The sequence below is a fragment of the Microcebus murinus genome, chromosome 1, assembly GCF_040939455.1.
Source record: "Microcebus murinus isolate Inina chromosome 1, M.murinus_Inina_mat1.0, whole genome shotgun sequence".
NCBI lineage: Eukaryota > Metazoa > Chordata > Mammalia > Primates > Cheirogaleidae > Microcebus > Microcebus murinus.
Window position 1 is genome coordinate 27,403,712 of NC_134104.1, and position 16,531 is coordinate 27,420,242.

At 33.7% G+C, this 16,531-nt stretch overlaps 1 protein-coding gene across 1 annotated transcript in view; it reads left to right on the top strand.

The window, feature by feature from the left end:
- Nucleotides 1-715: 715 nt before the first annotated feature.
- LOC105883110 (SAM domain-containing protein SAMSN-1) overlaps nucleotides 716-16,531 on the top strand; it is a 55,843-nt gene continuing 40,027 nt past the window's right edge. Inside the window, exon 1 of the mRNA XM_012786025.3 lies at nucleotides 716-893. Coding sequence (XP_012641479.1) covers nucleotides 837-893 — 57 coding nt within the window. The 5' untranslated portion in view covers nucleotides 716-836. The remainder of the gene's footprint in view (nucleotides 894-16,531) is intronic.

Genomic DNA, 16,531 nt, shown 5'->3' on the forward strand with positions numbered 1-16,531 from the left:
CTTTCTAAGTCATATTAGCTCTACTAGGCCTACTTAATAGCGACTCTGAATGTTTTATTTGATGGAACCATTGATTAGACTATCACGCCGGGGACAGCTATTATCAGTATATGGCATTATAGTTTGTAGCAGAAAGACATCATTAATTGGGGGATCTGTTTAATTGATTTCTTTATTAACCAGGACTTTACAACATAGAAGTACACTTAAAAAGTAACATATGTATAATCATTTAATTCTGGAGTTATGTTCCCATTTATATTTAGAACGAATTTCATCCACATTCTATTTGAAAGTATATGCACACATGCTTTAAGTAGGATTAATAGTGTTTAAGATCTGACTTATTTTATCATTTAACAATGTGTATTTAGAAATGTAAAATTGACTACACTGAGTATTTTCTTATTTAAAAATAATAATAAAAAGCCAACACCTCAAGTTTTATTTCACTTATTGGCTCAGATATTTTCTTCCATTTACCAATAGAATGTACTGTAGATTTTTATTTTTATATCAACTGAAAAAAATGAGTTTTGTTTTGAAATCTGTATGACTCATATGGTAACTGAAGGTATGTCTCAATATGACATTTGGAACCCATCTCATAAAATATAGCAGGAACGGGACAATAAAGAGTTACCAAAAGATTACGGTAAAGAAAAAAAAAATTTACACATGTAGATGTTGAAGTCATATCCTGACCAAAAGAGGAAGTGGCAGGTCACTGAGCTCAAACTTATCTGATGTATATCATAGACAGCACATTGCCGGCTGTTTTCAGTTGTTTCTGTAATAGCAGAAAGTACACTCACTAGAGGTAGTCTGAATTCAAAATGCTGAAGAGAAAACCATCTAATGTTTCAGAGAAGGAGAAACATCAAAAACCAAAGGTAAGGTAATTTCATACATAGCTAAATAAAACCAAAACACACACACACTCATTGTTCTCATCTGTCAGTCATAAATCAATTGAAGCATAGGGTTGAATGCCTCGTGGCAAATATGGAAAATTCAATTGCAAACTTAGATGTTAAATAGCACTTGACAATTATTGTCTCTGTGATTTTGTCTTATAGTACATATTTGAACATTTGCATCTGTAATTGAAGTTTGAGTTCAGATCAACTTCACGGAAATCAATTTGGTGATCTCTCAGTGGTTAATATTATAAAATCTTGCACATTTTTAATGACTATGAGATTGTCAATGTCTATTTAACAGTCTACTGAATGAATTTTATCTATTAAGAGCTTAGCTCTTCATAATACATTTACTTATGAGAAGGTTGTAAAATGAAGATGTTATGGTTAAAAATATATAGGACTTTTTTCATTTTGAATGCTAAAATATGATAGCTTGTTGTGGGGATATATATATTTTTTCTACTTTTTCTCTTCTCTTGAACTAATATTGTGACTACAGAAAGGATTGGGTTGTGTTTTGAGAAACATCAAAACCCCATAAATTGGTAGATTTGACAAATTGGTAATATGTGGAATGTTATTCTATTCTTTGTCTTGACAATAAATGTCACTTTTAAAAAAGCATGATATGGAATAGCAAAGTTCAGATTTTGTTGTAGAACTCTAAATTCATTAATAACATAAAATCTTTATTTGTTAGTCACCTATGTTTTCAGAGAAACAGGTTGAGGATTGATTATGACCTTTTGGATTGATGTGGCTTTGACCAATGGTCAATATTTTGAAAGTCTGTGGAAGTTGCCAGGCAATTTTTTGATGAAAACTAAAAATAAATGATATTCAATCTTTGGAAACTAAGAACAAATGATTTTCAGTATTCTTTCTGATCCAAATATCTGATAAAGGATAGACAAGCATCTTTAGTTAAAAGTACAGCTAGATAGCATCATGATTTCTGTCTTTTCCCCTAGTATGATAAAAATTCAAAGTAACATTTTCCAAAGAGTACAAAAAGTTTTTAAAAGTACCACTTATACTTCTGTTTAAGATTAATTTCATAGAAAATTTACTTGATTAAATGTGACACATATTTAGTTGACAATAGTGGGTTTTGTGAGATTACAAAAGTTACTGTGAAACTAGTTTTCTTAAAAATATTTAAAATCTGAAGTTGGAGTATCTGATATGATCTATATTATGTTGTGAGTTACTATCATATTTATGTCATTAAGCTATTTTCAAAATGATACTTTATCATCATAATTTGGTTTAATACAGGAACTATTATAAACAAATAGAATATTGTTCATTTTGGTGACTTCCTTATTCATAAAATTAAAAATATATTTAATAAAATATGCCTCTGGGAACAAAATATATCACAGAAAATAGTGACATTGGAAACCTATTAACATTTTTTGTGAAGGAATTCCCATTTTATTTAAACATATGGTTTCATGTCATATGAATTTAAAAAGATATGTGAGTATATATGCACAGGTGTGTTTTTCATACATTCTAGATCAACTGGATCCTTTCCCTTTAGTATGGTAGTGATATTTTTCCAATTCTTATAATTATGTCTTAAAACAACTACTTTTCCTCTTAATTCACATTTATTTTACTGGTTCATTTTCTTGCTATATTTTATGGATAAAGAGCAGAATCCATAAAGGATGGCAGAGATGAATGCTATTATGATCCATGCAAATAAATGACTAGCAGAATAAGGAATGGAAATTTCTTCATCTACTGGAAGGGGACATAGAGCCGGTGTCTAGAAAGATAGAGCCATCAGAACATCTGCTTAAAATATAGGAAATTATTGTCTACATTGATTACCTACATACCAGATGTTATTTTACATCTCCTTATCTAGAAACGTAAACTCTTTGTACTATACTCTCAAAATTTCTAAGAGGGATTTTTTTTTTAATTGTAAATGCTAAAGTAGGCAAAAAGTGACAATATAAAAAATGAAGGAAATATTATTTAAGTGTCTAGTTCATGTTAACTCTCATGGGTTATATTTCAAGGGACCCAGTATCCAATTCTAATGCAGTGCATATTATAACTATTACCTCAAATATAATGTATGAAATTTTTAAATTAAAAAGGAAATAAATGGAGGACTTTGGCTCTATTATACTACTTTCAAATAGGTTCTACAGTTGAGAGAAGGTTCAAAACATTCATAGACAAAATATGCAGTAATAGATTTTTTGAGTTCTATATAAAAATAATTTGTTATATTCATAAGACTTATCAAAACGCATGTCCATGAATCAAGAAAAAGTAAATCCAAACATGTATCAAAATATAATTTTACAATTTGCAATTTTATCATTAATGTGCCCTTTTACTTCACCTTTTATTACTGTTTCTCTATTTTTGGTATGGGTTCTTTCCTTTGAATAGCTTATAAATAAGAGCAGTAGCATACACATTTATTACAAAACATAGCATTGGCTGAGAAGCAGAGACCAGAGATATTCTATAAGGGAAACTTGAAAATCCTTGGAGAATTATTTAAAAAGAAACCCACTATATGTACTGGAATGTTAATAAATTCTAAAGAGTTTAATAAGTGTCTCAGAACTTTCTATGGCAAATAGATAGATTCCAAATTAACAAAGAAGTTTGAGGTATAGTGGTTAAGTATTCTGTATTTAGATAGCTTAAAAATAGCCTTGCTTAACATACATGCAAGGTATTATATCCTCCTTGAATTTTGTTTTTATCTTCTTACTACTAGTATCCTCAAATGATAGTGATTTGAGAAATTTTTAAACATATCCAGGGTTAAGATTTGATGGACTATTATTACATTACACCTGTATTAACTCTTAAATTTTCTGTTTTTCCCACTAAAATGTTTTATTTTGGTTTTCTATATTACTGTGAGTTTATTATATGCCAGTTGATGTGATCAGAGCCGTTTAAACACTAATTTACTTAATATTTATAACAACTGTGAGAGAATCACTCACTCTTATTTAGCCTTATACATGAACAGCCTAAGGCATAAAGAAGGTTAATTGCCTTGAATAAGGACACATAGATGAAAACGTGTGGGTTGAGAAATACATATGTCAATTTTCAATACTTCTTCTCTTAGCATACTGCCATTATAAACAAAAAAGACTGTCGATATTTTTTCTGTTTCTGTCTTCATTGCCAGCTAAATTTTAAGGAGACTAAGGGGACTGTATCAAGAGCCTCTATAAGTTGGAAAGGAATTTAGAAGTCCTCCATCTCAGTCTCCAACTATGCAGGAAGTTCATCAGCAAAATCTCACTAGGTATCCACCCAAGTTTCAACACCAGCAAATGTAAAACAACAACAACTTTGTCAATATTCAAATATTCAAATTTAAAAAAAAAATCATGACCTAGTATTGAAATAAGCATAACCACATATGTTCCTTCTGCACCTGTCATAACACTTTCAATGTAGTAGGCTCTCGATAGATATTTGCAAACTGAATGAAATTTCTGAGTCTACTATGTATAGCCTGGTTCAGGTATAGATACCCACTAGTACTATGTACTTTCATTATTCTTGGTAGTAAGTCTGTTAGTGTGTATATAAAAAAGGTTGTGTGTGTATAAATACAACTGTAATTCACTTTTAAGCTTTATTTTAAGAACTCCAACATACCAAATGGTGTGCAAGAATCCTTAGATACCCACTGTTACATAACAGTAGACCTTTGTTCCAGGTTAGAAAATATGGAAGAAACTTTGAAAATAGAAAAGCAGTAGACCCCACAAATTAAACCTGGTAACCATAATTAGAACAACTTGGCCTTTACTGGGCTGGAATTAATGATCTGTGTGCATAAATTTTAACTAAGGTTTTTAGTAATAAAAGAAATTCAAGTACTATTGTTATTTTAAAGGGAAACACTGGAATAATGGCAGTTCTGGAAATGGCTTTTTTTTTAAACCATTCTTTTTAATCTAAAGTGCATACTAAATGAGACACCATTAGTGTCACAGATGCTAATTTTCACTAGCAATGACTGAAGTGGCATTCTTTCCCATTTGCATTTGATCCTAGCAATGATGAGAGGTGATGAGTTGATTATGAGCTGTTTTCACTGCACTGCCCGCTGTGCAAATTTATGCTCCTAGACAAGGATGACACATAGTTGTGGCATTAAAGAGCTTTCTTCATTGTTTTTTATATGGAGACTGTTAAGATACATTTTAACTCTTATCTAACCAGGTATAAGAAGGGGAAGAAGTATTTACGTACACTGGTGCTTACTTGAGGCCAGACAGTTGCCCAAGGAACTGATGTCCATTGTTTTACTTAATCATCTCAAAACCCCCATGAGGTAGGCATTATTTTTATTCCCAATTCACTGGGAAGAAAATAGTCCTGTAGATAAATATTTTGCCCAAATTAGCAAATCTAGTAAAACAAATGATTTGGGATTTATGGGACAGTTTTTCTGCTTTTAGGCCTGTGGTCCCTTTCACCTACTCTCTGTTGCTTTTTTATCTAAGGTATAATTTTTGTTGAATGTTTGGCTTTTCAAACAAAGTTATCTGAAATAATATATATAATATAAAATGCAGGTAGTGTGATTGATAGATATATTCACATTTTTCCCATTTAAAAAATGGTATCAATAGCTGTTTATTTTTACTTTTGTTTATTACCTCCCTCCCCATCAAAAAAAAAAAAAAACTCTCAAAACACTGCCTTCATTTTTGTATTTGCTTAGTATTTGTCATATTTGTTTTTCAAAAAATATTTGAAGTAAATTATAATGCAAATGTAAAACCAAATAAGGCAAGTCAGGAAAAAACAGAGTATGGAACACATTAAAAGGTATGCCAAGGGTCACCAAGGTTGACTTAAATCTAAGTCCTAGCTGCTCAGTGTGGTCCTACATATCAGCAGCATTGCCATTCCAGCAGCTTGTTAGTAATGTATATTCTTTGGCCTGTCCCTGGCCTAGAAAATCAAAATATACATTTTTAACAAGATACTCAGGAGTTCTATGAACACTTTAAAATTTGAAAAATATGTTCTTTATTGATGGTTCTCAACCTAGGTTGAACATTTGAATCAGTGGTGAGCTTTAGACAAATTTGGATGATTGGGTTCCATCCCCAAATATTCTGATTGACTTAATATAGAATGTGGCTAGGCATCAAGAATTTTTTAAGTTTCCCAAGCTGGCAGCATTTTTTTTCTACATATCTTTCTAAAAGACTTAGAAATTAATTAACTAATCCATTTTACATGCATTCATTCTTTTATTATTATTATTTCAGCATATTATGGGGGTACAAATGTTTAGGTACATATATTGCCTCTGCATGCAACAAATATCTACTGAATGCTTACGATGGACAATATAGACCATATGCTGGGGATACAGAAGTGAAGAAAACAAAGATCTATGCCCTCGTATGACTGACATTTACCAGTGATAATAGACAGCAAACAGCATAAATAAATTAAATATACAGTATGCCAGATAATGATAGGTGCCAAGAAGAAAAAAAATTAAACAGAGGATATTAAATAGGAGGAACTAGGGAAGACTTGGTGAAAATGGGGGATTTGAGAAAGTATGTTAAGGAAATGAAAGAGCTGGCCTTGGGATTAGGGGAGGAAATAATATTCCAGGCAGAGGGTGGGGCAAGGGCAAAAGCCTTGATGTGGGACTAAACCTGGTATGTTTGAGAAACAATGGAGCTCGATACCTCAGGGAAGAGCAGCCACAAAGAGCTGGATCACAGAGGGCCTTCTGGGTCAACAGGTCATTAAATGGATTTTGGCTAATATTGAAAGATTTTGCCAAGTGACAGGGTCTGGCTTACAGATCATTTTTTTTTGTTTGTTTGTTTGTTTTTTTTCTGGTTTTTGTGTTTCAAATATACGAAAGAAAGAAAGAAAGAAAGAAAGAAAGAAAGAAAGAAAGAAAGAAAGAAAGAAAGAAAGAAAGAAAGAAAGAAAGAAAGAAAGAAAGAAAGAAAGAAAGAAAGAAAGAAAGAAAGAAAGAAAGAAAGAAAGAAAGAAAGAAAGAAAGGGAAAAAGCAGGGAGATCAATCAGGATGCTGCTACAGAAACCAGGCAGGAGATGATTATGGCTCAAAGGAAGTAGCATGTTGAATTGGATGTTGAGAAAACTTTGAATTTGGGATCTATTTGTACAAAGTGTATCCATTTGGATATGTATAGGAAAGTTATCACATGCACTGTGAAAATGGTGAACACAAAGCTTCCACTGCCCTGCACCATCTTTGCTTCCAGCTGGTGTCTGCATTCCAAGAAGAAATGGCCTGTTCCACTGCTCACAGTGACCAGACATTCACCCCAAAATTGATGCCCCAATTCTCAAAGGCTTCTGGGAATCTGTGAAGAACATGATTTTTCTACTGGATTTAATTTTAACTCTTAGAACACCTCGAATCAGAAGAGATGGGCTGAAAAATTGTTCGTTTGACTATGTTCTACTCTTTTATTAAAAAAGTTAAATAATTTTTAGCCCTGAACACTTCTCTCCAGACAAAGCACTAATTAATTATAGCATTTCCATCTTACAGAATATGAATCTGTAGTCAAGTTTTATCCCAAGCTGGTAGCAAAAGTTTTGGGGACAAATAGATTAGTCACACTTGAAAAGTGTCCACACAATATGAAGAAAGGGCAGGAGACAAATGGTTGGGAGACATGACAGAAGGGTAGCCTCCCCTTTGTTTGGAAATTTGGATATTATATTCTTTGAGAAGAGTATAAAGTCAGTACTTTGGATTACTAACACACTAGATTTGTTCAAAAATCAATTTAATCAGGCACATATCTCTTTAACCTTTCCTTGCCTTGCTTTGGAGATAAATGACTTCATTATCTGTGAAAATTACGTGTTTTTAAATAATGGAATCAAGTGCATGCTCTACATGTCTAAGTTTCCAAGTTTAGTATTAACAAACTTATCCATTTCTCTTTCTTTCTAGTGTTGAAGATTTAGGTAAATTTTCAGAAACAAACCATTCATATTAACGTCTACAGAACAGGAACATCCTGCTTTAAGAATTGATTAATTAGAATAGAAGAAAATTTTAATCTGCTTCTGGTGGTAGATGAAATGATTCTTGTATAGAGAGAGCCATTTGTCACCACGGCTGGCTAAGTCCCTTTCCTGCCTTTGTGTGAAGAGCTTTGGAGGTTTTCACCTAGTCTGTATTAGTTTGCTAGAGCTACCATAACAAAATACGACAGACTGGGTGGGTCAAACAACAGGGATTTATTTTCTCACAGTTCCAGAGCTTGAAAGCCCAAGATCAAGGTGCTGGCAGGATGGGTTTCCACTGAGGGCCATAAGCGAAGGACCTGCTCCAGGCCTCTCTCTCTTTAGCTTACAGATAGCTGTCCTCTTACAGCCTCTTCCTCTGCATCCTGCTTGGTTGTCTCTCATAATGTCATTTTATGAGGGTAGAAGGAGGGCTGAATTAGGGCCCACCCTACTGGCTACCTTTTTAACTCAACTATCCCTTTTAAGGCCTTATCTCCAAATACAGTCATGTTAACACATTAATTTGGGGGGAGCACGATTCAGCTATATCATAGTCCATGAGGTCCTACTACTTGGAAGTGAGGATTTGATTTTCAGCTGCTTCTTCCTTCCAATTATTCTAGATCCTTCTCAACTCCCAGTTGACCAATGCCCTAATGCTGCAAAGCCCCACGTTTGACCTGGACTCCTTACTGCAATTCTCCCCTTTTATCTGTTCTCTCTAGTCTTTGGTCTTATTCTTTCCTTCTTCCTATCCAAACATACCTCAGCTGTATCCCACTAGGCTTCCACTAGGCTTCCATATTCCATTAATTTGAATATTAATAAAAGTAACACATTTACTCTACCTCCTTAACAAGCACTGTCTGGCTACATATTAGACTCATCTGGGTGCTTTACAAACATACCTTTTTGGGCCCCACTGGTTTAGGTGATCTAGTGAGGCCCATGTTTCTGCTGCTCTGACCACTTTCATATCCTCCTATCTGTGCTTTCCTGAGTCTGGACTGCCTTTGCACATTTTTTCCAGCTTTTGAATTCACATGTATTTGAATTTATAGTTAGACTGTCACTCCCTTAAGAAAGCCTCAACTAGTTACACCTAGAAAGTGTATTAGGGGCAGTTTGGCAGAGCAGTAGGTAACATGGACTAAAGTCATATAGACCTGGGCTTGAAGGTTCTATCTGATATTTCTTAATCAGAGGATTTTGAACATTTTATTAAATCTCTTGAGCCTCAGCGTAGTAATGTGGAAAAGGGGAAGTCTTGAAGTATGTCACATAGGGTTAATGTGAGAATTAAGTTAATTATCATATGTAAATTTCCTAGTCCATAGTACATGTCCATTTAGTAATTTCTCCCTCTTATCTTCATAGAGCTTGTTCCATGATTCTAGTGTTTGGTTTTTTTAATCACAGTTTATTTCATTACGTGCTCCCAACTAGATTCACCATCAAGAAGAGAGGTTGTGTCTTAAATTTGTTTCCCTGGGCTTTTTGTTGGGGATTCCAGAGGGATTGAATGTAGTCTGTCTAATTTTCAGACTCCATGTGCTTTTGACTACCACCAAAAACACTTATAGCATAGGACATAGTAGTGATTTCTCAATATATGTACAAAGAGTGTGGAATGACTAATGGATAACATTAGTCACTTAGAGAAGTAATCTACTCCAGAACATATTTTATAAATGGGTCACTGATAAAGATCTGGGAAACACCTACATCAAACAAAGTAACCATTCCTAGAATCAAAATAATCAAACATTGTAACGTAATCTATCTCAAGGAAAAAAAAAGTGTTAGCAAAAGGATGTTGCTTTGCAGAAAGCCTAGAAATATGTGGGAGAGTAGAAATTTGCCACTGTGTCTGCAGAACAGTGCAAAGTAGCTGAAGCAAATGTCTCAATTGGTTGGGTGGACTTGTTCACTTAGGTGAGATGTGTACTTCAGGCTATTACAAGAACTTCATGTCTCTAGACTTAATACCACCTAATTTACTTTACTGTGACTCTGCTACACTAATACAACAAACTTCCCAGCAATGATATAATGATCTGCTGTCCCACGTAGCATTTCTTCCAGGGGAAACAGTTTTTTTGATCAGTCAACTGGACTACACATTCTTCCTGACAGATGAATTTCTTGTAGCAAATTAATACTTTCTTGGTATTGTCATTTTTGGTATCTTAATAGTTTGGTTTATGACTCGGTCATCCCGAGGTGGTTTATATCCATGAGGTTGAGAAAAAAAGTTCCTGTGTCTTTTGAAGTGAGGGCCTAACATTGGATATAGAGACCATAAACAAGAAATTGGCTTCCTAGGAGGATTGACTTGCATTGCTAACTGGCTTCACTTTCAGATATATTTTATCTGCATAAATAAACAAATAAAAGTAAATAATGTAGCTTCTTTTTTATATTTTCATAATTTTAATAGTTCAAATTCTTTGAATAAGATTCAAGGCAGATTTACCTTGTATTGAATTCTATTTTACAGCACATGGTTATGTGGCATTAGTCTAAATATTTGCTTAAAAAGAGCAAATTAAAATTTTCTGGGTTTTTCCTAACATTTTACGGGGTTATATTAATAGCTGTGCAATGAATTTTTAAAATTAAATAAAAGCAATAAAATATGCAATCAAATATATACATTTTGTAATACTTATGGTTATGTTTTCTTTATATTGTTATTACATAGTGATCATCTTTTCTTTTGTTTGTTATCTTTCATTTGATTTGCTTAAGTTAGAACATATAAAAATTTTAAATTTCTTTAAGATTATGAATATCTCACTATAATTATTTATGAATTTTAAAGTAGCGATTGCCAATGAAATAAGTATTTAGAACTTTAAAAATACAGTTCCTTCAAAGATAAATATTCTAAAAGCATTGGACATTATACTATAGGTCAAAGGATTATCATAAACTGAGTTCATTTCTATTGCTATTTTGACATTTTAATACCATTATTAACCCCTCAATAGATTGAAAGATTCATATAGCCACATCCAAATATGCTGTTAGAAAAATAAATATAATTGGCAATGAGGAAATCATCTCTTCCAAGTATCCAAACACCAACTTACTACTATTTTTTTCCACCCATTCTTTCCCAGTTTTGGATTACATACCATATATTTGCCCCACATAAACATGTCTGTTCTTACTAAGAAAAAACCGTTTAAATTCCTAAGACTAGCGGCAGCGGGTGTTGCCTAAGATGAGAATGTTTATAAGCTTTATGATATTAACTGCAGCACTCAACCTCAGGTGGCATAAAGCATGCAAAAAAGAACTTTCTGTCAGTTTTATTATTTCTAAAAAGGTTCCCCTTGAAGCAGAAGAGTGACCTTGCTCTGCTGAGCTGACATATGCCACTGGATTAATGGTCGAGCTCTGCTGGAGGGAAGCTCACGGAAACATTACAACTCCAGAAGCTGGGCTGGCGGTGACCATTAATCAGGGGGACCAAAATCATGCATCAAACACACTCATTTAAAAGTAGTAAAAATGACTTTAAAAAAAGTTTTTGAGAATTAGCTTATTGTTTGTCATTACTTGTGTCCAAGGAGATCACCGCTTGACTAAAATCTCCCTTGCGGAGACATTTAGAAAGGTTATTATGCACCCAGGGGCCAAGTGAATGCAGAGCACTTTTGAAACTAATGCAAGTAATGGGAGTTTTTGTTCTAGAGAATTTGATGGGAAAGTTTATTAAATGGATTCTATTTTCCTAAATTAATTTTTGCATCTTTATTTAACCATAATTTCAAAGTAATCGGTACTATCTATGAATGTTTGCCTATTTGTGATTGTTTTATTTTATTTTTAAAACTGGAGCGACTGGATTTAGTGGTATAAACATGTCTGGCAAACTTGTTAGGGAATTTTTCAGGAAACTAAAGTTTGAGTCAACATATTTATTAACTATTAACTATGTTAAAAAGTATCTTAGGCTTAACAGTACTGTACATTCTTCCATCATGTTAGCTAATGAAAAATTTTCAAGATTTTTTCTATGATTATTGAAAAGAAAACATGGCCTCCATCTAATATCCAGAGATTGTTTGATTTAACTTAGCTGATGTTATTTTTGTTTTTTAAAATTCCTTTGATGATAAAATTGAGTAGACATAATATTTCTTTTATACTTTTACTAGTTTGTCATTTAGAGTAATGGTATTATATACTTAATACATATGATATAATTTCATTAATAGGTAGAATAAATAAAAGCATCTAGAACTTATTAAGAAAACCAAAATAAATTTGATATGTAAGATTATGCTTAATGTTGTAAGGCCTTTTGTAATCAGTATTTCAAAGTTATTCTTCTCCTAAATAAGAGTTGCTTTCTTTTACCATAATCTTCAATATTACCTTCTGATTATTAGCCATACCTTACACGAGAGTATTATTTAGGCAGAATTATTTATTTGTTTTATAGTTTAGTTATCAGATTAAAATAGTCAATACTTGTGTGGTCAGTTAAATATTATTTAGCATTTTGTTATAAATATAAAAAATCAAATATAAACACAATGGAAAGTTAATTTCCCTAGATTTCCAGGGGAATAATATATATTTTTTGTAAATTGGAAATTTGAATCATTCATCCTTTGTGCCACCTTCCTGGTATCAAGGTACCTAGAAAACAGAATTAGTAATGTGAAATTTGCTCAGGATATTGCTTATCTTAGAGATAGCAAATGCATGAAATATATGTTATCTATAATTCCTCATTCTTCTCCCCATCATCTTCCCCTAAACACCCACTATCTTTTATTACCATTGTGGACACTGTAAATCATGACCTCTTTAATTCTAAGCATGAAAGTGGTTTCAGAACCCTTCTCAACATTGTTCTCCATGAAGCTTTTAACACTATCCATACTGGTGCAAGAATTGAAAACTTTTTGCCAATTTTGTTTGCAAGAGAGAGTCCGTCCATCCAATGAAAAATCCAAGTGAAATATTCCTGTGCCAAATATAAAATACTTTTCTTGTGATCAAAATGATTATGTTCACTAGAGACAGTATTTCTTTCTCACCCATGAAATTCTGGGGGAGAATTATATATTAGATATAATTTTGTCAGCCAGTGATCCTTTTAATATACAATGTGTTTCACCACATTTTTATAACTTGATCATAATTTTAGCAATCACTATCTTTGGATTTGGTAATTTCTAAAGAGTCTCTCAGTCAACAATTACACAAATCTACTAATTTTGAAGATGGTTAACAAAATTGTATTTTTTTTATTTTAGCATATTATGGGGGTACAAGTGTTAAGGTTACTTATATTGCCAATGCCCCTCTCCCCCCTTGAGTAAGAGCTTCAAGCATGTCCACAATTGTATTGATTTAAGCTAATTTCATTTCCAAAATATGTGATCATTTTAATATACCATTCTGTAGACAAATTATAAATTATATAGGTATGTATAATTATATAGCTATAGGCATAGGCACATAAAAAGTCTTTCACGTACTAAGTAGTTAGTACAAATAAATATTTTAAATGAATTAATATAAATTTACAAGTTGAAATCTACTATATATTTTAACTTTTTATTTTGTGTATAAATATAATCTGTTTGTAAGAATTGCTTCTATATGGCCGGGCACAGTGGTTCATGCCTGTAATCCTAGCACCTAACTTTGGGAGGCCGAGGCAGGAGGACTGCTTGCAGTTAGGAGTTCGAGATCTGAGCAATGTAGCAAGACCTTGTCTCTACAAAAAAAAAAAAAAAAAAAAAAACAGAAAAAATAGCTGGGTGTGGTAGTGTGTGCCTATAGTCTCATGTAGTCTCAGCTACTCAGGAAACTGAGGCAAGAGGATCACTTGAGCCCAGGAATTTGAGGTTGCAGTGAGCTATAATAATGCCACTGCCCTCATGCTTAGGTAACAAAGTGAGGACCTGTCTCCAAGAAAAAAAATGAAAAGCTTTGTATTTTGTATGTTTTGTATTTGTATGTTTTTTTTTTTTTTTTTTTTTTTTTTTTTTTTTTTTTTTTTTATTTTGGCATATTATGGGGGTACAGATTTTAAGGTTTCAATAAATGCCCATTCCCCCCCTCCCCCCAAAAGTCTGAGTCTCCATCATGACCATCCCCCAGATGGTGCACATCTCACTCACTATGTATGTATATACCCGCCCCCCTCCCCCCTCCCACCTGCCCAATACCCTATTACTGTAGCACCTATGTGTCTACTTAGGTGCTACTCAGTTAATACCAGTTTGCTGGAGAATATATCTGGTGCTTGTTTTTCCATTCTTGGGATACTTCACTTAGTAGTATGGGTTCCAGCTCTAACCAGGAAAATATAAGGTGTGCTATATCACCATTGTTTCTTAGAGCTGAATAGTACTCCATGGTGGACATATACCACATTTTATTAATCCATTCTTTGATTGATGGGCACTTGGGCTGTTTCCACAGCCTTGCAATTATGAATTGTGCTGCTATAAACATTCGAGTGCAGGTGTCTTTTTTGTAGAGTGTCACTGGATCATTTGGGTAGATGCCCAGCAATGGGATTGCTGGATCAAATGGTAGATTCACTTGTATTGCTTTAAGGTATCTCCATATTGCTTTCCACAGAGGTTGAACTAGTTTGCAGTCCCACCAGCAGTGTAGGAGTGTTCCTCTCTCTCCGCAACCACGCCAGCATTTATTGTTTGGAGATTTTTTGATAAAGGCCATTCTCACTGGGGTTAAGTGATATCTCATTGTGGTTTTGATTTGCATTTCCCTGATGATTAGAGATGTTGAGCATTTCTTCATATGTTTGTTGGCCATTCTTCTGTCTTCTTTAGAAAAATTTCTGTTCAAGTCCTTTGCCCACTTTTTAATGGGGTTATTTGATTTTTTCTTCCTAATTTTCGTGAGTTCTAAGTATATTCTAGTTATCAGTCCCTTATCGGATGCATAGGATGCAAAAATTTTCTCCCATTCTGTAGGCTGTCTGTTTACTTTCATGACTATTTCTTTGGCTGTGCAGAAGCTTTGTAGTTTGATCATGTCCCATTTATTTATTTTTGTTGCTGCTGTGATTGCCTTTGGGGACTTCTTCATAAACTCTTTGCCCAGGCCGATGTCTAGGAGAGTGTTTCCAACTTTTTCTTCTAGAGTTCTAATAGTTTCATATCTTAGGTTTAAGTCTGTTATCCAGCGTGAGTTGGTTTTTGTGAGAGGTGAAAGGTGTGGGTCCTGTTTCAGCCTTCTACAGGTGGCTATCCAGTTTTCCCAGCACCATTTATTGAAGAGGGATTCTTTTCCCCAGCGTATGTTTTTGTCTGCTTTATCAAAGATGAGATGGCTATATGAGGATGGTTTTATATCAGGATTCTCACATCTGTTCCACTGGTCAATATTCCTGTTCTTGTGCCAATACCATATTGTTTTAATTACTACAGCTTTGTAGTATAGTTTGATATCTGGCATATTAATGCCTCCCATTTTGTTTTTGTTGCCTAGAATTGCTCTTGATATTCGGGGTCTTCTTTGGTTCCATACGAAGCGTAAAATTATTTTTTCTATATCTGTGAAGAATGCTGATGGGATTTTAATAGGTATTGCATTGAATCTGTAGATCAGTTTGGGTAGTATAGACATTTTGATGATATTGAGTCTGCCGATCCACGAGCATGGTATGGATTTCCATCTGTTTACATCCTCTGCTATTTCCTTCCTCAGTGTTTCATAGTTCTCCCTGTAGAGGTCTTTTACCTCTTTGGTTAAATATATTCCTAGGTACTTTAATTTCTTTGTTGCTATTGTGAAGGGAATTGAGTCTTTGATTTGGTTCTCAATTAGATTGTTATTGGCGTATATGAATGCCTCTGATTTCTGTGTATTAATTTTGTATCCTGAGACTTTACTAAATTCATTGATCAGTTCCAGGAGTTTCTTGGTTGAATCCTTGGGGTTTTCTAGATACAATATCATATCATCAGCAAACAGTGAAAGTTTGATCTCTTCTGCCCCTATTTGGATACCTTTGATTCCATTTTCATGTCTGATTGCTGTAGCCAAGACTTCCAGCACTATGTTGAACAGAAGTGGAGATAGTGGGCAGCCTTGTCTGGTTCCAGTTCTAAGTGGGAATGATTTCAATCTTTCCCCATTCAGTATGATGTTGGCTATGGGTCTGTCATATATGGCTTGTATCATTTTTAGGTATGTCCCTTCTATGCCTATTTTCTTAAGTGTTCGTATCATGAAAGGGTGTTGAATTTTGTCAAAAGCTTTTTCTGCATCTATTGAAAGGATCATGTGATCTTTGTTTTTGCTTCTGTTTATGTGGTGAATTGCATTTATAGATTTACGTATGTTGAACCATCCCTGCATCCCTGGGATGAAGCCCACTTGGTCGTGGTGGATTATTTTTTTGATAAGTGTCTGGATTCGGTTAGCTAAGATTTTGTTGAAAATTTTTGCATCTATATTCATTAGGGATATTGGTCTGTAGTTTTCTTTTTTTGTTGCATCCTTTCCTGGTTTTGGTATCAGGGTAATATTCGCTTCATAAAAGGTGTCGGGGAGGTTT